The 24,476-nt window shown below is 39.2% G+C and overlaps 1 protein-coding gene across 6 annotated transcripts in view; it reads right to left on the bottom strand.

The window, feature by feature from the left end:
• The window catches only part of CTNNA3 (catenin alpha 3), a 1,390,227-nt gene that overhangs the window by 635,899 nt on the left and 729,852 nt on the right, over nucleotides 1–24,476 (bottom strand). For all 6 annotated transcript variants that reach the window (XM_084751942.1, XM_084751940.1, XM_084751941.1 and 3 more), the window contains 2 exons: nucleotides 24,273–24,353; nucleotides 14,802–14,954 (listed from right to left, as the gene is read on the bottom strand). In XM_084751942.1, the coding sequence (XP_084608068.1) occupies nucleotides 14,802–14,954; nucleotides 24,273–24,353 (234 nt within the window). The remainder of the gene's footprint in view (nucleotides 1–14,801; nucleotides 14,955–24,272; nucleotides 24,354–24,476) is intronic.

Below are 24,476 nucleotides of genomic sequence, written 5' to 3'. Positions count from 1 at the left end.
CAACAGAAGGCCACTTATAGGTCTCGCTCTCCCCTCTACTCTACAATCTGCTTGCAATTCCACAGGGTTTTCTGAACATGGGGTGAATTTGAGAAATGTATTGGTATGCCATCACTTAGCATTCTGCCAGTCACAACCCAGACCTAATCATTTTATTATTATCTCCCTGCTAACATGTCTGACTGACCACAAGTTGCAGAAAATATATACAAGTTGCTCATAGAAATGTAGTTTTTAATGTACTGAGACATTTAAAAAAGCAAGAGCCCAAACACAGACTTCCTGGCCCTGTGAAAAAAAATATTCTATTACTGCTTGTTCTGCTGCAGCTTTTATGCAAAAAACAACAATAAGATTATCACAACTACAGAGACAATAAAATTAGGTGAGCAATGAGCAGATATCCCTCCACTGCCCTGAACTCATGGGCCAAATGCTTCTCTGACAATAGTCCAGACCTCTAGCTGAGAAAAATTGATGGTGTCAGTCCAATTCTTCAAATTGCTGAGAGTGCTTCTTGCTGTCAGGTCTTGCCATAGGGCCCATCAGCTTATCCTTGGCTTCAAAGGTATCAACACCTTGATTATGTCAAATGTGAGTGAGAGAATCAGGCTGCAAAGTGGCCTTGGAAATCAGAAGTCTGATGACATCAAGTGCAAGGGTCTAGAGATTAAAGCCTCCAGAGTTCTTAAAACAAAGTGTGGATCCATTTGTGCATCTCTTAGTATACAAAGCAATTCTGTAGCCATTTTCGAGGACTTCCAGGCAATCTTTTAAAAAAAAGTGATAGAAACACTTAGATGTTTCTGCTCAAGTCTGTATAATGTTGCATATATTGCTGAAACATGTGCATCAAATGAATCTGAAATTTTGACTATAAATGTCCTCACCCAGGTGCGTAAGGCAGACTGCCAATTGACAGAGATGGATGAGAGTTCCCAGGTAATTAATACACAGGTACATACATGAAAACATATAAAAATAGACAAAGAGAGGGATGACTCAGTCAATAAATTATTTGATGCACAAGTTTGAGGTCCTGAGTTCAAGCCACCACAGCCACATAAAAGCTGGGTGTGGTAGCATGCATTTGTCATGCCAGTGCTGGGGATCTAGAGACAGGGAGCTCCCTGTGTCTTGCTAGTAAGTCAGCCTAGTCGAATTGGAAAGCCCTGCTAGGGCTAAAAGAAGGCCTTTCTTGTTAAAATGGTGATGATGATAATGACGACGACGACGATGATGATGATGATGATGATGATGACGACGATGATGATAAAGTGATGAATCCTGATGAATAACCTGAAGTTGATTCCTGACTTCCACACACATGCATCCACAAATATATGAGCACACCACCACCACCCCACACACATTTTTAAAATTTTTTTATTAATTTATTCTTGTTACATCTCATATTTGACCCACACACATTTTTTTACACATATATATGAAACACTGAAATGAGATTTTGTCATAGACCTAAGTTTTCTATTCTTTCTGATAGATACCAAGGAACAAGATACTGGATTTTATGCCATGGCTACATTTACTGACTGAAAAAATTGCCAGGCTTATTTCCAAAGCCATTACACCATTTGACATCCCGGGCGGGCACTGAATGACATCTCATTTCTCTGTATCCTAATTAGCACTGGGTGTGGCCACAGCTTTGCTGATGTGGGCCATTCTTTGTAGCATGTACTTATAGGTCCTTGTTACTATGTACAATTAACTCATGACACAAATGCCACTTCATATGCTAAGCTGTATATCCTTTTAGGTTAGGTGTCTCTTCAGCTGTTTTGATTTTCCTTTATCTTCTTTGGGCTCTAGTAATTGAACTCAGGATGTTCTGCATTTTAAGAGAAGATCTGTGGCTCTAGCTCCTTTTGGTGCATTGGATCATTTTTATACTGTTGAGGTTTAAGTGCAGTTTGTGTATTCTGAATGGCACTCTTTTATCTGATGTGTCCTTTGAAAATATATCACCCTAGTCTGTGGTTACTTTTCTCATACCATTAACATGAGTTTTGAAGAGAAATTTTCAATCTTAAAGTTTAACAAATCAGTTGTTTGATTCATGAAGCATGGCTTAGTTGTTATCTCTAAAATGTCATCTCTTTACCCAACTTTGTTCAGTTTTTCTCATGTTAGCTCCTAGACATTTTAGGTTTTGCATCTGAAATTTTGATCTATAATACACTGTACATTGATCTTTGTGGGTTTAAGGATTTAAGGGCTGAGTCTAGATTTAGATTTTACATTTTGATGTCTAGTTGCTTCTACATCCTTCTTTGAAATGACTCTGCTTTATTTTCATGTCTTTGCTTCTATCAAAGTTCAACTATCTTTATGAAGGTCTATTCCTGGACTATCTATTTACCTATTTGTATAAGTTTCCATGAAGATAATCAACATCAGTAGCAAAACCACTTCTTAAACTTTTAATTAACTGCAATACTTAAAAACAAAGGGGAATGAGAAGATACAAGTGAGAGGCCAGCAACTGGGATATAATCTGAATTAAATTATACAAATTAATCAATTAATTAAAAAAGAGTTAGACTGAGTCCAACTTGTATGATCATGCTTGTAACTAAAAGAAAATTTGGCTTCTAGACAGGCAGCTATTCATTGGTAAGCATCAGCAGGTTTACTGCTTAACTCCTGACTAGTTGTCATCATGGAGGGTAAAACTGGGAAGATCCCAGTTTCATAGGCCTCACACACCAGTGAATTGTGTGTCAAACCTCTGGGTACCATTTGGTTGGGTTTTATCCAAGTCAATGTTTAACCTATTCATGTGTCTGGTCATGTTTTTCTGCTTTTATCTGTATTTAGGAGTAGAGTACTTGTTAGTGGTAGATGCAGGTTATTTCATTGCACATGACATTGCTGGGGAAATGAAGCAGAATAAGGTAATAAAGGTGATATTCCCAAATCAATGACACCCTGGGAGTATGGCACCTGGGACTTTAATGCATCATCCAACTGAACTTACTAAGTCCTCCCTGTGAGGGTAGAGAGTCTCTTTATAAGACAAGAGATCTATCACTTCCCAAAGCACAGCTAGCAAGGACACAAACCTCAGCACAGAATTTTACATTTTACCATATTGCCTACCATCTTTTGAGATTTCCCTATAGGATCAATGGACCTTTGATTTCACTTCTTTGTTAATTCGGTATATGCTGAATGGTGTTTTCTAATCAGTCAGGTGAGAAAACACAAGCAAGCCTTTAAATATAAGCTCCAGGGTTCAGCAGTAGGCACTGAAGGTGTGATGAGTGAGTGAGAGAATGAATGAATGAATGAATGAATGAATGAAGAGACCCCTGCCTTCATTTTCTTGTTCATTTTCTATCTAGAAATGCTCTGCCCAGGGCTGTGGAGATGTGTGCTACACAGGCACAAAGAACTGAGTTTTGACCCTTAGAACCCATGTAAAAAGCCAGAGGGGCAGCAAGCTTCCGTAACCTCAAAGCTTATGGGCAGGGAGGGAGACAGACATATCGCCGACGTTTATTGGTGTTGGCCAGCCAGAATAGCCAACTCAATAAACTTTGGGCTCAGTGAGAGACCCTGCCTCCAAAACATACAAGACAACGGATCCGAGAGAGAGAGCTGTGACGATAAACGAGAAGCACCGCCCACAGGCTCCGACATCTGAATACTTGGTCACCAGCTGGTGGTACTGTTCGGGGAGGTTGTGAAAGGTGCAAACTTGCAGAAGGGAGTACTAACTTGAGGTCAGCTTTGAGAGTCCCTAGTCCTCACCCCACTTCCAGGCTGTTCTACTCTCTCTGGGTCATGCTTAAGATGTGACCTCTGTGTTTCTAGCTCTGGCTGCCTGCTGCCATGGGTCTTGTCCTGGACTCTCCCACTGGAACTGTAAGCCAAAATGAACTCTCCCATATTTCAGTTGACTTTACTACAGTGCTTTGCCACAGCAAGAGAAAAGTAGCTAAAAGCCACCAACAGCAACCTCTGCCCTACACACACACACGCACACGCGCACGCACACGCGCACGCGCACGCGCACACGCACATGATCGCTGTTGAATACATAGCCACTGAGAAGTTAAAACACAGTTACCCTAAATTGATAGTTGTAAGTTTAAAACAATCCCACATTTGTATACGTATAAAAATTATAAAATATCTAACTAATGACTTTTATACAATTAATGGCCAGAATGCTAATATTGCAGGCATGTTGCATTTAGTGATATTAAAATTAGTTTAACCTGTCTCTTTTTATTACCATGTTTTGTTAGTGTAACTACTAAAATTTTAAGACCGTAATTGCTTTCTATTTCTGTTGGTCAGCATGTCTCTTGAGCTATTAAATCCTGGGCTACTTGCTTCTCTGTTCCAACTTCCTTATTAAAACAAGTGTTATTCATTCTCTTTGGAGTAATCATAATGAGTTAGGTTTTAAATACATCGGTTTTTTTTTTTTTAAGGCAAATCTATGCTTGTGAGGTTAAGGTCAGTCATTAATGATTAGAAATTTTATGTTCAGGCACAAAATACTCTATCTCCAAAAAACCAAAAAACATCCAGTGCTTGCTTTCACGTCTTTCCTGGTGAGAAGTCGCTGCTTTTTTTTTTTTTTTGCAAAATCTACCACACAATCCAGTGTTGCAAGATGAGGCTGAGCCCCTTTGCCCTGGCAACCAAGTATTCAAGGCTGTTCGTCATCCTGCCTGATTTCATCCTGTGCTCCTGCAGACACTTCTGCCCAGTTCTCACTTGTGCTGCATTCTATAACACAGGAATCCAATGATAGCTGCGCTTGTCCTATTATCCCCCACTTAGACTTCTGCTTCCCTGGAACACACTCTTGCCCAGTATTCAAGAGTCAAGCTGACTACTAGTATGTTTTGCTGAATTCGTAAATTCTTCCCACAAACATTGCACCTCAACATTATTCTGAAAAGAATCTGCTTTCTACCATAGGATAGTTTTGCACCATGAGTACAGAGAGGACAAGTGGAAAATGAAGAAGAAGAAGAAGAAGAAGAAGAAGAAGAAGAAGAAGAAGAAGAAGAAGAAGAAGAAGAAGAAGAAAACTTTCAAGTATGGAAAATACTCTATGCATCCAGGTCAGGCTTTTAAACATCATGCTTAGCCACAAGAAGCTTTCTAATCAAAGAAATGATAGCCATCCTATGTGCTGTGTTCCTTCTCATCAAGGGCATTTCTGACTTAGCTAGCACATCTATTACGCACCAAAACAGGAGAGTTTCCAAGACATTCTCTGAGAACAGTTGTTGGTTTGTGTACGAGCATAAGCATGGGTTTATTTTTTGTCTTTTTTATTTTGGGTCTTTTCAGAGGAGAGAAGGAAGATGAATAAGATGGGCCTCTAAAAGCTGTGTTTATTTATAATCGAACATATCTTTATTTGATAACAGATGATCAATTAAAGTGAAGTGTGAAACACGAACAGCATTCTGTCAAAAAAGCAAAGATCTGAGGAGAGCTGACAGCAGTCAGCACTTCTTGCAAGCAGCAGGAGCCCCTCTCAAGCCTTCTCTCTTGGCACTGTGGCTTTGCTAAATCGGGCTCGCCATTTTTGCGAGTGGGAACAATCAGCCTTGTAGGTAGTAGGGAAGTATTATAATTAAATGTCCACCCACTTTTTCCTTTTTGATGAAAGGCTCCCATGAAACATACTAAAATAGGGTGCATCAAGATAGATGAATTTTTGATGAGTCAAAGCACTGGAAAAGCTGGCATTTTACAGAAAGAAACTACCCAGATTCAGAAAGTTCTCAGTCCTGTATCATTAACAGTACCATACTTAATGGTAATTAATATAGTGAAACACATGGGGCAAGTCCAGGCCGTCATTATTTTAATTAGCCTCAGTGGTGAGGCTCAGCCTGGACGAATTTGCCAAGAACAATTTAAAACACGGCTAAAATGTCAGCCGGATGTGGTGGTACAAATTGTAATCCCAACACAGGGGAGGCAAAGGCAGACCAAACAGATGACTTCAAGTTCGAGGCTGGCCTTGGCTACATATTTTAGGCCAGCCAGGGGGTACATAGTAAGACCTTTTCTCAAAAGAAAATAAATGAAGAAAAATTAAAATGGATTACATGTTAGGTATCATAATAAACAATGCATTTATTCAGTGTAATGACATTCTTCTGGGAGCCATGAAATCACCAGATGAAAGATAGACGGAGGACTTCTTTTGAGGTAGACAAGAGCTTTACAATCTTACTTATCACAAACTCCTTCTGGGGAAAAAATCCTCAGCAGGTGGTTTGTGTCTGCTCTTTATAATTAATGACAAAAGTGTTTATTGATACTACAGAAAGGGATTTTAAAAAATACTCATGTGAACAGTTGAACAGAGGCCTCAGCATATAAGAGTATTCAGTTGCTGGCACCCACATCCGGCAGCTCATAATCACTAGGGAATGTAGTGCCGAGGGACCTGACGCCCTCTTCTGGCTCCCACAGGCACTACACTCAAATACACAAATTCCAGACAGCTATGTACATATACACATAGTTAAAAATAAATTTCAGGAATTTAGTATGCAATGTGAAACAGAGTCAACGAGCACTCTGTTTGATCAATGAGCCCAGACATAGTGGCAAGTCTGATTACTACAATTTCCATTAATCAACTTTGAGGAAAAAAGGGAACTAAGTTGGTGTTTTAAGGTTTTCCTTCCTTTAGGATGGACTGGCCTCTGGCTGTACAGCAATTGCTGTTAGAGGAGGCAAAAATAAGACAAAACCACCGCTATCTTAAAAATTGCATTAAGATAAAATTCATATTCTCAATAGGTATTATTAGTGGAAGAATGAAGTATTAACATTGTTCCAACTTACCATCAGGGGGACATCAAAGTACTTGTGATGTCAATTCAATGACTACATTTGTTATCAATGGAGAAATACTTCAGTAAGATGACTTTTTACATGCCACCCTGTTGACTATTTGTTGTCATTGTTTCTTGGTATCATTCATACCATGGTTCTAATACCAAGACACAATAACTAGTGTGATATCCCAAGTAGGGAAAAGCTTAGTGCATTGTTTAGTTCATTATAAGATGTGATTAGTAAGCAGCTATGGGTTCACTCACTCCTGGCACTGTCTGCGCTCTATTGAACATCCTTCCGTTCTATCTAATCGTGTCAGACGGAGAGAAAGAACTGCAGAACTGGCTCTACTAAAGAATATGAATGCACAGCTCCCACTCAGCGGCCACTGTGTTAGTCACCTCCATTTTTTCTTTTTTCTTTAAAAAAATCCACACATATATTTTGATCATGTTTTTCCTTCCCCCGACTTGTCTAGTATTTCCTCCACCTCTTAACACAGCCATCTTAATGTTATTTTTCTCTTTCTCTTTGAAAAGCAAACAATGAAAATAAGAACAAAGAAACAAAAGAACAACACACACACACACACATACACACACACATACACACACACACATACACACATACACACACACACACACATACACACACACAAATACTCATGGAGGATCCCAAAATATACAAGAAAAAGACCCATAAGACACACACAAAAAAATGTTGAAACTAAGCAAATGAGACAAAATATCTACACAAATATAAAAACAATTAGGAGAGACTTTAGACATTATCTTCCGTAACCTCCATCTAGAGATAAATGTATAATGTATTGGTCGACTATTCCAAGTGTGGGCCTACTCTGGTATGGTTAACATTGTCAGTGAGACTCCACTGGAGACAATTAATTTTTCAGTTCCGAATAGCTTCTGTTTAGGGGTGGGAGCCCATATTTTCAATTTCATTACTCTGTACTCAAGGCCCCTGGATACCCTTTTCTGTGTCTTGTCTTCAGCCCTTTTTCTTTCTTTCTTTCTTTCTTTCTTTCTTTCTTTCTTTCTTTCTTTCTTTTAAGTTACATGTTAGCCATTATCTACAAAGTTCCTTTAACAAGACAAAGTTTTTGCTAGACGATCTGATAGGAATTCTTTTAAAATGGGCTTGCTTCCCCCATTTAGGTCTGATTTCAACTAGTTCACTGATTTTAGATTTCTCTGACAAATATAGTTGTGGTCTGAAAACCTAGATATGTTGAAAATAGCTTTTTCTCCAAGTCATTTAGAACTTAAGGCTCCCTGACCTGCTATATCAAATGACCAAGCTTGGAAATAAGATGGCTGTGCCAGTGTGGAGTGCTGGGAGAGAGAGGGGAGGGACTGCTGAGCTATCTATACAAGGAAAACTCAATGTCTTCTGAAACTAATGTTTTATGCTCTCCTAGTTCTCAGGAGGCTCTCAAGGCCCTTGTGCCTCCATTCTTATGGTAAATTGGCAACCGTTTTCTCTTTTGCTTTCATTAGATGGCTGTAGTTTTCAAAACAAAGGTTCTCCTGGAAGATAAAAGTAGAAGTGTTCTTGAGAAGGAAATTGTATAAGCACTGTGTATAAGCAGTTATATTTACAAAAATTAATAAATAAATAAAAACTTTTGGTATTTCTTAGGAAGATACAAATCTATCAGTATAAAAACAATGAGGAGAGACTTTTAGACATTATGTTCCCTAACCTCCATCTAGAGATAAAGCAAATGGAAGTGGCCAAGTGTGTAACACTTTTAAACTAATTTTTAATACAATAATATAATAAAAGGGGGGAGTTTGAACACAGGTTCTTTGAGTAAGTGGGAAATGCTTTCCTAGAAGGCATGAGTTATTGCATAAGCCAGGTTTAGGATACCACTCTACAAACCCTCAAGCATTCTCTAGAGGACCCCAGAACTACACAACAGGCAAATGTATTGCAGAAGCTCATAACTAGTCAACATGCTGAGAATAAATGGCTTTGAGTGCTGAGGCCAAGGCTCACGGATCATCAAAGGAGAGAGGCTGAGAAAGATACAGCTGAGACAAACTACTACACTAACCAAGGACAATCCAAGCAGTAAACATCGAACCCCTACTCTGATCTAGCCAATGGACAGGACATTCTCCACAGTTATGTGGAGAGCAGGGACTGACTCTGACATGAACTCTGGTGCCCCATATTTGACCACTTCCCCTTGGTGGGGAGGCCTGGTGGTGCTCAGAGAAAGAATAAGCAGGCTACCAAGATGAGACTTGATAGCCTATGACCCATATATTGGGGGAGGAGGTCCCCCTTTGTCATAGACTTAGGGGAGGGGAATAGGGAGAAAGCGAGAGGGAGAGAGGAATAGGAGGATACAAGAGATGGGATAACAATTGAGATGTAATCTGAATAAATTAATAAAATAAAATATAGAGCTAAGAATAGGAGGAATGCCACAAAATGCAGTTTGCTGGAGCTGATATGACCGTTGTTCTCACAAGCCTAATACAGCTATGGTTATGGGATAAGTACCACCCAAGATCAAGTCAGCAAGAGCAGTCAGAGATCCAGAAGGCAAGGTTTTAGCAGTGATTAAGGTAGGGTGGGGACCAGTTAAGTGGAGCTTAGGACAAGTAAGGGAGGAGTTATAGTTTGTATGATCAAGATATAAGGTATTTAAGAGCCTGGCATGGTGGCACATGCCTTTAATCCCAGCACTCAGGAGGCAGAGACTGGCAGATCGCTGTGAGTTCACGGCCAGCCTGATCTACAAAAGCAAGTCCAGGACAGCCAATATTGTTACACAGAGAAACCCTGTCTTGAAAAACCTAAAAATAAATAAATAAATAAATAAATAAATAATAAAAATAAAAAAAGAAAAGAAAGAAAAAAGATATAAGGTATAAGATATACATTATAAAATTGTCAAAGAAAAAATAAATAAAATGTACTCCTAAAATGAAAAACAAAACAAAATAAAGCAAAGGTAAATCAGATGAAGTCCCCCTTGGAGACACATAGTAGATAAAAGGCAACCACACGTTTGGCTGTTCCTTCTACTGAGCAGAATCACCACTCTGGCTTAGTTCTATCAGTCTGTGCCGTTGCTTTGACCAAAAGAGTATAGTACAAGTGAATCCCAATTTCTGGACCTGAGCAGTAAGAGAGAGGCAGCTTCCATTTCTTGCTTCTTATTTGCCCTTGATGATGCAGGATAGGAAAGACAGAGAAAATCAAGAGGTCGTGAGAAAGGAAAAGAGGTCATTACTCCTTCAACTTGGTTGGGGTCTCTCAGTGGCTTGAAAGTCAAGGATTTCAACACAGCTGACTAATCACCAAAAACGTCTATACATCCTTTCCTGAGAAGATCTCAAAAACCAAATTATGAGCCATATTTATGATAAAAAAATATATGTGTGAAAAAAATATATGTGTGGGCTGTGGAGATGGCTCAAACCCTTACTGCGCTCCCATGAGGACCTGAGTTCAGAAGCCCGGTACGCACATAAAGCCAGTCTGTAACCTCAGGAGTCCTGTAGAAACATGGTAAGCTGAGATACTCTCACCCTGGAAAAGACAGACAGCCCAATATTTACCTCTGCTGACCTATGTTTCCTCAGGACCAGTTTCTCATACATAAATCTGTACAGCAAACTTCAGAAACCACTTTATAGCTTCATTTACTAAATAAAAATTCATCAGGTTAAAAAAAAAAGCCAAGATGGGCATTGTGGTACATAACTTTAATCCCCAGCAGTCAGAAGGCAGAGGCAGATGGATCTCTGTGTGTTCAAGGCCAGCCTGGTCTACAAAGGGAGTTCCAAGACAGCAAGAACTATATGTAAGGCATTGCCTCGACAAAGCAAAGCAAAACAACATGAAATATCCCTGAGCCAGTAAAATGGCTCAAGACTGAGGGTTTTTGCTGCCAAATCTGAAGATCTGATTTCTGTCCCTGGGACATGAATGGTAGAAGAAGAGAACCAACCTTGGTATGTTATTCTTACTTGCACATGCATACCATGCACGGGCATGTCTACAGAGATATCCTTTCTCCCCCTACCACACACACACACAAATGACTGTAATAAAAAATAAAACATCCCAATATTTAAATGTAGTTTTTTAAACTTACATATAGACTACATCCTTTCAATAATGTAACTTCAAAAGTCACAGAAATCATCGCCTGGGCCTTTGTAAGACACTCGCCAGCAGCTCTCTCTCCTGAGAAGCCAGAGTTCACCTCTCCGGTGTGTGGTTTGCTGCTGTCTGCCTTTCTTCTTAATAAACCTGACCTTGCCTTCCTACCAACTCACCATAAGCTCTTTTTTCTGTGCTATAAACCAAGATCTCAATTTAGACCGAGTAGAAATCTCTCAAAAGACCTCCTTCAGGCCACCTGACCAGTGATGATGTGTTTCATCCACTAATACTGCTGCTCTTGTGACCCTCTTAGTACCTAAAGCCTATTCTGAAAGAAACCCAAGGCACATGGAAGGCTGTGTTTTATCTCTTTTCAGCAATGCAAACCTCTCTGCTGACAGATGACATGCATGGGCATGGGAAGAGGCCATGTTGTGTGCCCAACGGGAACAAATCTTTGGTTGATTCCATCCCAGCTCACCTAGGAGATGACAAATTCCTGAGAAACCCTACAGAAGAGAAGCCCACCTCTGTGCCAGTTAAAGAGGATGGAGTGATTGTAACAAAGAGTTGTTTTAAGATAGTAGGTTTAGGAATTATTCTGCACGGTAAAGCCTCACTGACACTGAAAGCAACTTAGACAAGAGCATCCCCATAACACTGGAACGTGGAGGAAATGCAGGTACTAACGCCGACCTTCATAATCACTTTATTCTGTGTTAAGGGGATATTCAAACTTAAATAAAATCCATCATCAGCTCATAATTTCAAAAGCTTTTACTCTTTCGCGTTCACATGGAAGAGGGAATTCTCAAAATCTTTGAACATTTAAAACAAATTTCTTAAAGCTCTATCTGCACGGTAATGAGCTATCACTTGGTTAAAATATTAAGGTAATATTCATAGATAACCTTAAAGGCAGCACTTTAGCAATATGACATGAAAGGAAGCATTAGGAAAACAAACTTGAAGCTCTAGATTAAAGTAAAGTAAAAATAACTTCTAAATTGTGAGATTATTCAGAAATGTTAAAGCTTTCATGAGGAGTTATTCACAGAACTTTCAATAAAATTGTTTGAGAGATGCCTAGAAAAACAGGGGACCATGCACGCCTATAATCCCAGCACTCAGGGAGGCAGAGGCAAGCAGACCACTTTGAGTTCGAGGCCAAGGTCACCCAGAGAAACCCTGTCTCAGAAAACAAAACAAAACAAATAAACCATTAAAAAAAAAAACCAAAAACCCAGCAAGAATCCCCCCCTAACAAAAAGAAAACCTCCAAACAAACAAACAAAAAAGTTATGGGAAGGAAAAGGAACCATTATTCTAATGAAGTCTCTCTTCAGCCGACAGTTAAGAATTCTAGTACAATTAACTCGAGGTAGCCAACAGTGACAGCCTTTCTTCCTTATTTATTTATTTATTTATTTATTTATTTTATTTATCTGTTTTTTCAAGACAGGGTTCCTCTGTGTACCTCTGGCTGTCCTAAAACTTGTTCTGTGTGTCAGGCTGGTGTAGAACTCACAGAGAGCCATCTGCCTCTGCTTCCCAAGTGCTTGGATTAAAGGCTTGGGCCACCACTATCCTTTTAAACAAATCTCTGCTTACTTCCAAAGTTAAATCAAGTTTTCAGAGTACTTTTTAATAAACTACAGCTGTGCTCATAACAACTGGTCCTGAAATTCTTTTCAGCAGTGAAGTCTGGAGTCTAAGGGTTCCCCTGAGCAGAGGTCTCTGGAGAGAAATCTCAGCGCTAGAAGAGCAAAAGTGGTACCTCTGGCCGCCAACTACCTCTATACGATTTGTCCAATTTGTCATTTTCCAGTAAGCAGCACAAAGCCACGATTTTCATAGAAAGACTAAGCTGAGATATTGGAATAAAAATACATTATCAACGTAAACCAACCTTTACTTTCAAAGTGTATCTATCCCCCCCCCCATTATTTTGTGTGGCTTCAGCATAAAAACCCATTCTTAGGCAGATGTTTTGCAATTGTCAAGGACTAAACTCAGTTAGGCACCTCTCCTTGTGTATCACTAAAAAAAAAAAAAAAAAAAGAAAGAAAGAAAAAAGAAAAAAAAAGAAAAAAGAAAAAAAATACTCAAGGAAGGAGCATGTGAAAGATGAAATGAAACTGCATCAACAATAGATCATTGAATCTGTTGACTAAAAATCATAGACCTGAATTCTGCACTGACACGAACTTTATTTCCATTAAATTCTCATTCAAATAATAACATTTGCACACTCTCACAGATTTCTTGAAAAATCCAAAGGAGACTTCTAAGGCAGGGGTGAGGCAGTTTGGGAAATGACATGGCCTTAGCAATCAAGTGTTCATCCATTTGTCTTTCAGCTTCTAACTATGGAGCCTAGAGTCAAGCAGGAGAGTTTATAGTAAAAATGCTAGCTGTGTTGGAATCTATTCCACATATTTACATTAAAGGTGTTAAAAATACCCTGTGTTACTATGATTCTAATTTGAGTTATGATTATTTCTCTCACAATTTAGGGAATAACCACAGTTTACTGCAGAGCTCGTGACTATGTAGGAAGAGGTGGTAGTCAAATGTTTAATCACCGGTATGGGATGAGCATAGAGGATTGCAATACACACTAGTTAGAATAACAGCAACAAACAACAGAGCATGCTGGCAACCAACCTCTACCCCCAGCACTTGGAAGGCAGAGGAAGGACAATCTTTGTGAGTATAGGGGCAGCCTGGTCTACATGATACAGTCTAGTCTAGCCAAGGGAACATAGTGAGATTCAGTTTCTGAAAAAGAAAAATTGGTACAGACACAGCACTAAGTGGCAGCCCAGAATCAGCTCTGGTAAACTTTACATCCACCTTCTAGTTGGTGGTTCTCCGCCTCACTTTGAATGTTGCTGCCTCAAGAAATTCTTCCATTTGGGCTCTCTGCTTTACGGAGCTGTTTTGATGCTCATGACACAACAGGTTCCAACCCTTTGACTCCTGAGAATCTCCTATCTACAACCCCTCATAATTCTGTTAGCAATCTGTCATCCTGCTCTTAAAGTCATGGGGTTGTGGTCACACCTGCATCTGCTAAGCAGAAAGAATTATGATTTATCATCTCCACTTGCCCTATTCCACAATCCCTACTTAATTTTTCAAAGAGCTCTCAAAGCCTTCACATTCTACTGTATTTTTTTTTTAATTTTGTATCATATAATAATGTATCATATATAGGGGAGGAGGTTCCCCTCAGTCACAGTCACAGGGGAGAGGAGTAAGGGGAAAATGGGGGGGAGGGAGAAATGGGAGGATGCAAGGGATGGGATAACAATTGAGGTGTAATATGAATAAATTAATAAAATATATTTTAAAAATTATGGTATAAAAAGCAGGAGGAAAAGACTCATGAAACCCAAACGCTGTAACACGTGGCATGGAGTATCGGATAAATCAAAGCTGGAATGGTAAGAAAACATTTATCAGGATACAACTATTTATTTAGCTTGTTCTGTTGTATAGTCCTACTAAAATGGGTACTTAAAATGGAAACAGCATTGAGCCATATTTCGCAGATCTTTATGAATAAACTGCTTCTTTTCAAGCCACCGAAGGGTAACTTATACCATTTGACTCATATACTTCCATATTACTTAGGTCCAGCTCTGCAGCATTTGTAATATGTTGGCAATTTTTTTTTATATGACAAGAATTCAACTGTAAACGGAGAAGGGGCCGTTGCTTTCCCGGCTTTGCAGTGGCTGCAGCTGCAGGACACTTACCTCCACAAGCCTGCCCGTGTGCTACAGGACACTTACCTCCACAAGCCTGCCCGTGTGCTCATGAAATATGGCAGCGTATTCTTTGATTTCCTTCTCTCGGCCATTCTTAGCAGCTTCAATGAGAACCAGGAGCGGAACTGTTGTGTCCAAGAAGGAATCTGATATGTGGTCTATAATAGCTTTGCGGAGCTGAGAAGAAAAAAAAACCCTTTTATTTCTAAGAAAAAGTTCATGTTATTCTCTAGTGTTATGATTTTGATCATTCTAAAATTTATTTTACATCTTTCTTAAGCAATCCTTAACAACAGTAATATATGGTATGGTATATGAACATCCTCTGTATGGTACAGTACATGAACATCCTTTACAAGTAAAATAAACAAAATATATTCGAGATTAAAAAAAATATCAGGCAGCAACAATTCCCTGGCTGCCAAAAGGCACTAGATTTCACTATTTATATTTAGGACATAATTCAAATTGTAAGTGGTAATTCAATATTTTTCCTTAAAGAAATTACATGATTAGAATGTTCAGCATGTGTACAAATAAAATGCATATATTGTATTTTAATAATTACAAGATTAGAAAACACTTTCTTACTTATTGGAAGAATTGATGACACGTTTTTATTAGCTAAATTGTAGACTTCATGGTAATTAAAGCAAGTGCAATCATCAGTTGCACCAAATGCTAACAGGTTAATAGAGCAAGAAGAAGAATAAATGAGTTTGATGTCCAATTTTTTCTATTTGCATTAATTGTTCTTGCCCTCATACCTTAAATTATTAAACAGCTGTAACATTCTGCCACAATTAGTTCTCTTAAATTAAATTACATGGAAGCTTATAAAATGACATCAGATAATTGACATACTCAGCAGAAATTTTCTGAAACTTAAAAAAATGTCATTAAACTCAATTTACTCTATTTCTAGTACTGAGACTACAATATCCTGATGTATTTTTAACAAACAACATCAATGGTTACAAATGAACCCTAAGGCTTTTGGATCAATCTGATCACTGAGCTTAATAACCTCTCTTTAAAAAAAAAAAAAAAAAGTAAAGATCAGATAGAAAATTTGTAATTTGCCTTCTGTGACGATTATTTTTTAGGGTATTTTTAAGAACTTGTTGGCAGTTTAGTTTTAAATAGTGTGAGAATTGCTAATAGTATCATTTCAAGGTCCAGATGATGGGCCTTCATTTGTACGAAGCACTATCTGGCTGGGAATTTAACTCAGTGGCAGAATACTTGCCTTCCATGTGGGAGGCCATGATTCAATTCTCAGCACTTCGAAAAAATAGAAAAAAACTGCTGTCTTCCTATAACAATTATAGGATGATAAATCTGTAGGGGCTACCAGCTTCTTGTAGGAAAACACCTTGTTCATACCGGTAGAGCTAACTGAGGAGTGCTATGAGGTTTTCCACATCTAACAACATCCTTCACTGCAAGAAGAACCCCACTGAAATTGTTCTCATTATGAAGTAGGGCAAATCACTTATGGTGACAAACTAATATTTACTGGGCATTTGATAGGGTGTGGGAGGTGAGAGGTCACAAGGCAAGATGGTGGCCATAAATGTAGTGTGTTTACAATCATTGAGAGGTAGATCATAGAAGTCAGGGGAATTGACTATGGCTGCTGTTGAGAAGCACATGCTCTGTGTGTGTGTGTGTGTGTGTGTGTGTGTGTGTGTGTGTGTGTGTGTGTGTATGTTTCAGAAACAAGGGGGAAATGTATCAAGATTCTCAAAGAAGGGAAGAATTTTTTGTGACAACCCTACCCCAACCTCATTCTTTTCTGGAACGTGTAACTTGAATGAGAGTAATAACTCTACATAGATTTCATGACCTATGAAGGTCAGACTATTTGGAAATACCACTATAGTAGACAGGCCAATAGAAGAATAGGGCTTTCCAAGGGAGAAGATGACAGAGACACTGCACTCCCAGCCTACTCAGGTAATCAAGTTCATTCCTTCTCAAGTCTCTGATAGAGCTGAAGAACAGGTAGCTTAGTTTTACAATGAAGCTTAATTATTTAGGGGTTAAGATGTTTTTAGGTCTAGATAGATGTTTCAAATTAATAATGACAAAATGTGATAGAGATTGATTTTTGCTCTGAATTTTAGATGCACCAAGATAGGAAAGATGTTTTCATCAAGGCTGTCAAATACAAATAGCCAGAACACTAAGAATGAAGAATGTAACATTTATACAATTCCTGATTGTTTCATGATTCTTCTTGCTATAGGTAGTTTATTGTATATATGTGTAATAATATAAATGTATATGTAAGAAAAAGTAAAAGTAAAAAAAAAAAGAATAGGGCTTTAAGAGGCTGAGAGAATAGTTAAAAATAGAGAGCCAATTACAAAACTAAAAGGCAAACTTCAAATAAATCTCAATGTCATGACTTTCCAAATATGCACATTCTACCAAACAGTTGTCATCAGCACCATGGTGGACTTGTGGAATCTGCTTTTGTAAAAACCTGACTCCATCCAATGAAACAAGTGTTTCCAAACAACGTTCGTGAGACTGGTGAAGATAGAAATATATGAACCCATAGAACAAAGCAGAGGAGTGTGTGGGGCATTTAACATTAAAACAAAACAACCAAGGAGACTGAAGTGTGTGTGTGTGTGTGTGCACGTGTGCGTGTGTGTGTGTGTGCGAGCGCGCGCGTGTGTGTAGTACATATATATATTCACACACCATAATGTATATATGTGTGTGTGTGTGTGTGTATACTTTAAAATTAACTGAATTTATAAAATAGAGACAGATAGAGGTTGATCTCTAAGAAGACAGTTGGTGAACATAGCAAGTTTCATATGAAATTAGATATAGAAATCCTACCACCTCAATAGTGATTGGGAAACAAGCGTATAGACACACTGAGTATAAATTCTGATTTCTAGTAATTTGAATGTGAGACGAAGAAGCAAGATTTAGTATTAGCTAACATGAAATGAATGTTTAAAAATACACTGTTCTTTATCTCATGACAGAAGAATGTGTCAGAAATCTGTAACTTGTGGAATGAATCTTTTAATGCCTTATTTTCTTCCAGAAGGCATTTTAACCCAGGCAAATAACAAAGTGCATAGTTAAACATCCCACACTTTTCTCAGAAGTCTCTGCCTGACTTGTTGAGTGCAAAGCTTTTATCCCAGTGCTCATGACCATGGGGAAAGGTGACATTACAGGCCTTTCATTGCCATGCACATCTTCTAGGTCAGTCTGCAATTCTACCTCTTGCCACAGGCCTCAGTTCTAGGTCCTCGGAAGACATCTTATACTTCTTCCTGTTATTCTGCATCAGGGCCTGCTCTCACTCTCTGCAAGGTTCTCACACAAAGTACAACAGCTTGCAAGTTCTAGAGAGCCCACATCCCCAGGACAGCAGTGGCAAGAGCTACTAGATGTGGCTTCCATCATTGGCCAGGCAATCTAAGGAAGAATCCTGATTCATAGAAGTCTTCAAGGCTCTATTTCCTGTAGCTCCAGCCTCAATAGGATATGCCCCCACCCTATTTTCTGCCTTGCTTGACAGTTAGTAAAAGCTTGAATTTGGAACCACATCCCAAGTCAACTCCCTGCACTGTGTCCTAAGGCTCTGTCCTCGTGAATGAGGCCCAATGTGAAACAGGCCCCTCAGTCTGCTGTTAATGCCTGGTCATTCCCCACTGACTGGTTTGTGCTCATAGGCTCATCTTTGCAGACCATACTGTCTGTCACTCGTGCTTTGCCCATCACTGAATGTAACTCTGTCATGCCCTACATTTTCCTGACCATGAAAAAAAATTATTATGGGATAAAACTAGCCAGGTGGATAGGTCCAAATACAGAAAGTCAGGGATGTTTTTCATTGGTCTTAACATATTCCTCTGAGACATTTACTTTACACCTTGACGAGTATGTACTAATGAGGCACCCCTTAACTTAGTGATTTTCATACTGTCTTCCTGTCCAGGGGCTTACTATATTCTTTCCTTTGGATGATATTAAAAAAAAACATTCTAAAGAACACTCCAACATGCCAATTTTGACATAAAAGCTATAGTGCTAAAATTTGAAGTTAGTGGGAAGCCAACAGGAGTTGTGGGGTATGAATTTTCAATAAACGCTTGCTTGTGTCAAGTGTGAGTGATATCGGAGCAAAGCCAAACTGGGGAGCTTTCTATCTTTTCTCATTGTAGCTTAATAAAAGGTTTGGAGGCATCAATTTTTCTATTTCCCACTGATATAAATGGTTTGGTATCTCAGATAAAATATTTCTCTACAACTGAAACGCAAAAGTGAGAGCCCCACGTGGAAACTGTAAGAAAGTCTACCGTAGTTCTCAACTAAGGGAACAGGAAGAACAGCCTGTGAAGGGAAGAGGCAAGGGAAACAAAGTTTTTCAGAAAATATTCCTCCTTCCAAAATAAGAAAAACTTCATTTGACTATACAGATGCCATTTCAACTTTAAGTAAGTAAGAAAACTATACTTTGCAGGACTTGACTAGTCAATACGAACCAAATCAAGTAACAATTCAGCATCTAGCCGCTGTGCCAGATCCGTGGGCTGTGGGCTCATGAGAGCTTAATATGCTGATGGAGACTGGTAAAGAGCCAATAATGGCTTTCGAAGGCTTGTGGTTGTGCTGCTAACGTGGGAAACAAAGATGCCCCACTCCAGGCAATCAAACAATGAAATAATCAAGCAGGTGGCTGGGCTTCTTCTGTTTGCTGTTGTCAGAATTCCATTTTAATTGATAGAGTACATCATCACTTTAGCATCTATTAAGCAGGTGAGACTTTTAACCTGCCTTTAGTAAAATCAGATGTTTCACTCTTTACAAGACAGGAGAAGTAGGATATATTTGGGTGTTGTGATTTTATTAATGTAAAAATTTAAAGGATTTTTAAAAATTCTTTATTTATTAGGCGTTCTGACAGATAAGTAATTCTCAAGTAAATAATGGGAGGCCAGGCAAAGGAATAAAAAAATGAAGTTTAAAAAAAATGTATGAAATAAGTAATGGAGAAAAAAAATGGATGACAGTAAAATCAGTGCATTAGATGCTGGGGGTAGTGTTAAAAATTAACAGGCCATTTTATTTGTCCCCTGGTGTGGGGATGACACACTTGAGCTTTAGTTATATTGTACCTGTGATGGAACCTTGGCTCTACCAAGTGAAGTTTAGCAAATTGGTTCACTTGAGAATTGATAAAACACTACAGCATATTTGTTTCAAGGATGAAATCAAACACAAAAAATACACTTGGGTAGGGAGTTCTGGAAATAGTAAATGAGAGATATGATAATAGTTATCATTGTAAAAGTTTACAATCCATTGGGAAGAAAACCCTCTGCAAAAGAAAAAAAAAACATTGGCAGAGGAGGCATGAGTATTTTAAAAGAAGTTCCGATGTATGTAAGAGCTCTCAGAAAATAACAGTAATTCCTGCTGGAGAAGACAGCTAAGGTTTGCTGGGAGAAGTGGCATCCCTACTATTTTAGAACTCTGGTGACTTAGATTAGATGGAGAATGAGCGCAACGTGTTACAAGGGCAACGTGCTGAACGTGGTAAGCTCGTGACTGTGTGTGAGAGGAGGTGACCGTGTGCTGTGAAGAAAGGAAATCCTTTTATCACATGGCCGGGAGCATATTTCTGATGAGGAGGAAGTGAGGAGATAAAGAACATTACAAATGAAAATGTGTGACCAAGTTACAGAGAACTTAGAATGCTGTGACAAGAACTTTGACTCTATCCCTAATGAAATGAGTGAGAAAGCCAAAAAAGGTAAAAACCAAAAACTGACCATGTCGTGTGTTAGAACATTCCGTCTTCGGGCTCCACAATGTATGGTGTCTACTCTTTCGACATTGCTAAGAAATTTATGGCACTTCTTACAGACTCCATCATTCTCCGACTGAGAGCTAAGGCATTTCTATTACTGATGAAAAAGTAATGGTTATGAAATGGTAAGGATGGATGAGCAAAAAGAGAAGTTCATGGGACTTTTTACTAAAAATAAAACCAGTTCTAGAACAAGAGATGATCATTAAATATTTCAAAGACAGTCTAAGAACAGGGCTTTTTGCTTTTGTGAGAAAAGAACATATGTAAGGCACTTAGAATAAACTCTTAAGCGTTGAAAGCATAAAAAGATGAAAAGATTACTCATTTTGCTGTTTCCATTTTTTTTCTCCTGAGACATGGTGTCATGTATCCCAGGCTGGCTTTAAACTCATTCATAGCAGAGGGTAACCTTGGATTTTTTTTTTATCATCCTGCCACTGTCTCCTGAGTACTGATTTGACAGATATGTGCCACCATGCCCAGTTTGTAGGGCAGGAGAGATCAATATCAGAGCTACAAGCACACCAGGAAAGCACTCGATGAACAAAGCTACATTCCCAAACCTCAACAGCATGCTTAACCTACATATGCAAAGTATAGAACTCCCAAGGTAAATGAAGTCAGTTTGGTTGTGGGGAAGGAGTTGTTCGATAATGAGAGTCCTACCAACTAAGAGCAGTCATGAAGATCATGTCTCCAAGGACTGTTCTTCATCTCATGCCTTCATGCACACGCATGCTGCTTCTCCAAATGATCAAGAGCTCCTGCTTGATCCTTCATTTTGAGTGAACTTTGTGGCCATGTTTTAACCATATTCTTTGACTTTGGATCTCAGCTCCCAACCTGAGCTCCTATGTGATTGGTGAAGACCATGTAGAAAGAGCCCTGATGACACCCAGAATCCCAGCAGCTCTTATATATGGTGCTTAGTAAAAGAGGAAACTGAAACAAAGGTGACATTGACCTGTGAATTCCCCAGAGCACAGCTGTTCTCTAGAAACTGAGAGAGACTATGAGAAGGTATTAGCTGCTCTGACGTGATGCCTCTCACCATGGACGTTGGGGAGACAAGCCATGCATGTTTACATGGTAAATACAGGATACCTGGGAGCATTTGAATTTGAAGTAAACACAGTTTTTAAAAAATGAAGCAACTGCTTAGTAAATTCCATTCCACATTTGGAACATAATTACGTTAAGACATACTTATTGCTAACCTAAATTTTAAACTGAACTTGGCATGTTGGGCTTTGATTTGCTAAGTCCTCCTGTTCAACATGCAGGAGGTTGCTTTTTCTTAAGTCTTTGAGGAAAATAACAACTGTAAAGGCTGGGGAGGTATGAATGTAGATTAGCATTTTTATATATAGCTTTGCTTGAGGCAAACTAGGTGGAAGAGATAAGGACAAGAAATAGTGTAGGTGACAGTCATAGAAATGGCTCTTCTAAGCCCTAGGAAGAGCAGAAGGGGTGGGAATCCTGAAGGAGTTTTGGGGGTGTAGATGAGCTGGTACAGTGCTTGCTTAGCATGCAGAAAGCTCTGGCTTTGTACCTAATACCTCAGGAAAAATAACCTGGTGTGGAGGTGTATATCTGTAACCCCAGCCTTGAGCACATGACCGGCCACAGGTTTGTGGGCAGCTTGGGATACAAGAGACTCTGTCTTAAAAATGAGGATGGAGAGAAATCCCAGAGAAGACAGAAAACAAAAAAACATACAAGAGAGAGGCAGGGCAACCCTGAGGGGCCACACTTCTGGGCCCCTGTCTGTGTTCTGACTCAATGCCCTCTGTTTGTTAGTCCCTGACCACACGGCATGACTTTTTCATCTGTGCCCCAAAGGGACTGCTCTGGCACGCTTGCTCCTTTAACTCTTATACCCATGATTCTAAGGGCTGACAGCTAAGAGAAATCACATCAAGGCCCTAATGCTGAGAAAACATGGTTTTTGCATAACTTAAAATCCTGCTGTGACACAGGCTCACTCTCTGTGAATCCTTTCTATTCTGTATCTGAATCTACTTCTGAATTAAAATATGGCCTAGCCATTTCTCTAATTCTTCTCATTTAACTACAATAATATATAACATTAAAGGCTTCTGGTTAAAAGCTTTTTCTTTTGCTTTTATGAGTTAATGGTGACCATATTATAGCTATGCATAAGAAAAAAATCTGGTTATTAAGAGTGGAAAGTATTAGAAAGCAAAGTCCTTGGAAATTGGCTAAGTCTGGGGTTGGGGATAGAAATTAACTCATGTCCTAACACAGGTCTTCTCAACTGCTTTGTAAAATCCTTTCTGATCTTCTAACACTAGTGACTAACTTCCAAAAATCATCTCAACAGAAACTAATTTTTGGAGCAGCCACAAACCCTGAAGAAGAAGAATTGAAAACTTTGAACTATTAGATGTTCTCTGAATTAGGATAACAAATTCAGTCTATTCTTGTTTTAGTTAACTGTTGATGTGATGAGACACTATGAACTAAGTGATGTAGAGAGGCAAAGGTTTACTAGGTCTAGACTTCCTCATCACCACTTATCACTGAAGGGAGTCAGCACAGGAACTGGAGCAGGGAAGGAACCTGCAGGCAGGAGCTGATGCAGAGGCCATTGAGCAGTGCTGCCTACTGGCTTGCTCACTGTGGCTCTCTCAGCCTGCTTTCTTATAGAACCCAGAACCATCAGCCCAGTGGACCCTTCTCCACTGATCACTAATTAAGAAAATGCCTTACAGGCTAGTCTGTTTACGGCCCAAAGTTCTGGAGTCACTTTCTTCATTTATGTTCCCTCCTCTCAGATACTGAATACCACGTCAAGGTGAGATGAAACTAGCCAGCACAGTGCTGTCATAAAGTCAATTTACCAACATCCCTAAGAATTTAGTGTACCAGAAAATCATATGTATTGGTTTTATTTTATGTGGAAGTGGACGTGTGTACATGATCATTTTACATAGGTATATGTATACGTGTGGCACATACATGTGAGGAGAGTGGACAGCGATCAACGAATATTCATACGCCTTTCACTTGTGACAGGGCCTTCCACCTGCATGTAGCTCATCAAGTAGTCTAGGTTGGCTGGGCAGAGAGGGTCAGGATTCCTCTTGTCTCCATCTCCCCAGTACTTGGATTAAAAGCCTGTGCCCTCTCAACACACACACACACACACACACACACACACACACACACACACACACACACACACACTCCAGACCTTTTCCAAAGGCGAGTCTGTGAATTGAAATTGGCTCCTCTTGCTTCAAGGCAAGCACTTTACCAATGATGCCATCCCTCCAATCCAGCATTGTGGATTTACTTATTATCCAAAGCCCTGTTTCACATTATTAATTGCATTTCATAGATTCAGAGAAGCCCTGAGAGATGAAATCTATGCCTCATCACATCTTATGAGGACAGAGCCAAGATTCTACTGCAATTCTGCATAACATTAAGGTGCACACCCCCTTTTCTGTCTTCTGCTTGCCACAAAACATTTGAGGCATATAAATGTGCAAAGCGTAAGCTTGCCTTTCTAGTTTCCTGTTCTATAATTTTAAAAGACTAGAAACAAGAAACAGTACGACAACGAGAGCCTCTTTTGCCTCTTCTTCCTGTCCAGTGGCTCGCATTGCTCTCACCTGTCTGCGGAGGTCTCTGGTCTTCTTGCTCATGTTGTCTATAGCCGCATTCAGGGTATTACTCTTTTCTGTTTTTCCAGTCTGCAAGGAAGCAAAACACTGACATAAGCAATGCTACCAAATTACTCTTTATCACTTAGCAATTTGCTTTTGAAATTTCCTGAAAATAACAGCTTGAAAATTCAAGAATAGTTTTCAAAACTG

The sequence above is a fragment of the Acomys minous genome (assembly GCF_964271855.1).
Source record: "Acomys minous genome assembly, chromosome: 13".
Lineage (NCBI taxonomy): Eukaryota > Metazoa > Chordata > Mammalia > Rodentia > Muridae > Acomys > Acomys minous.
The sequence above is the reverse complement of the archived record's forward strand: the minus strand, read 5'-3'. Positions and strand labels throughout refer to the sequence as shown.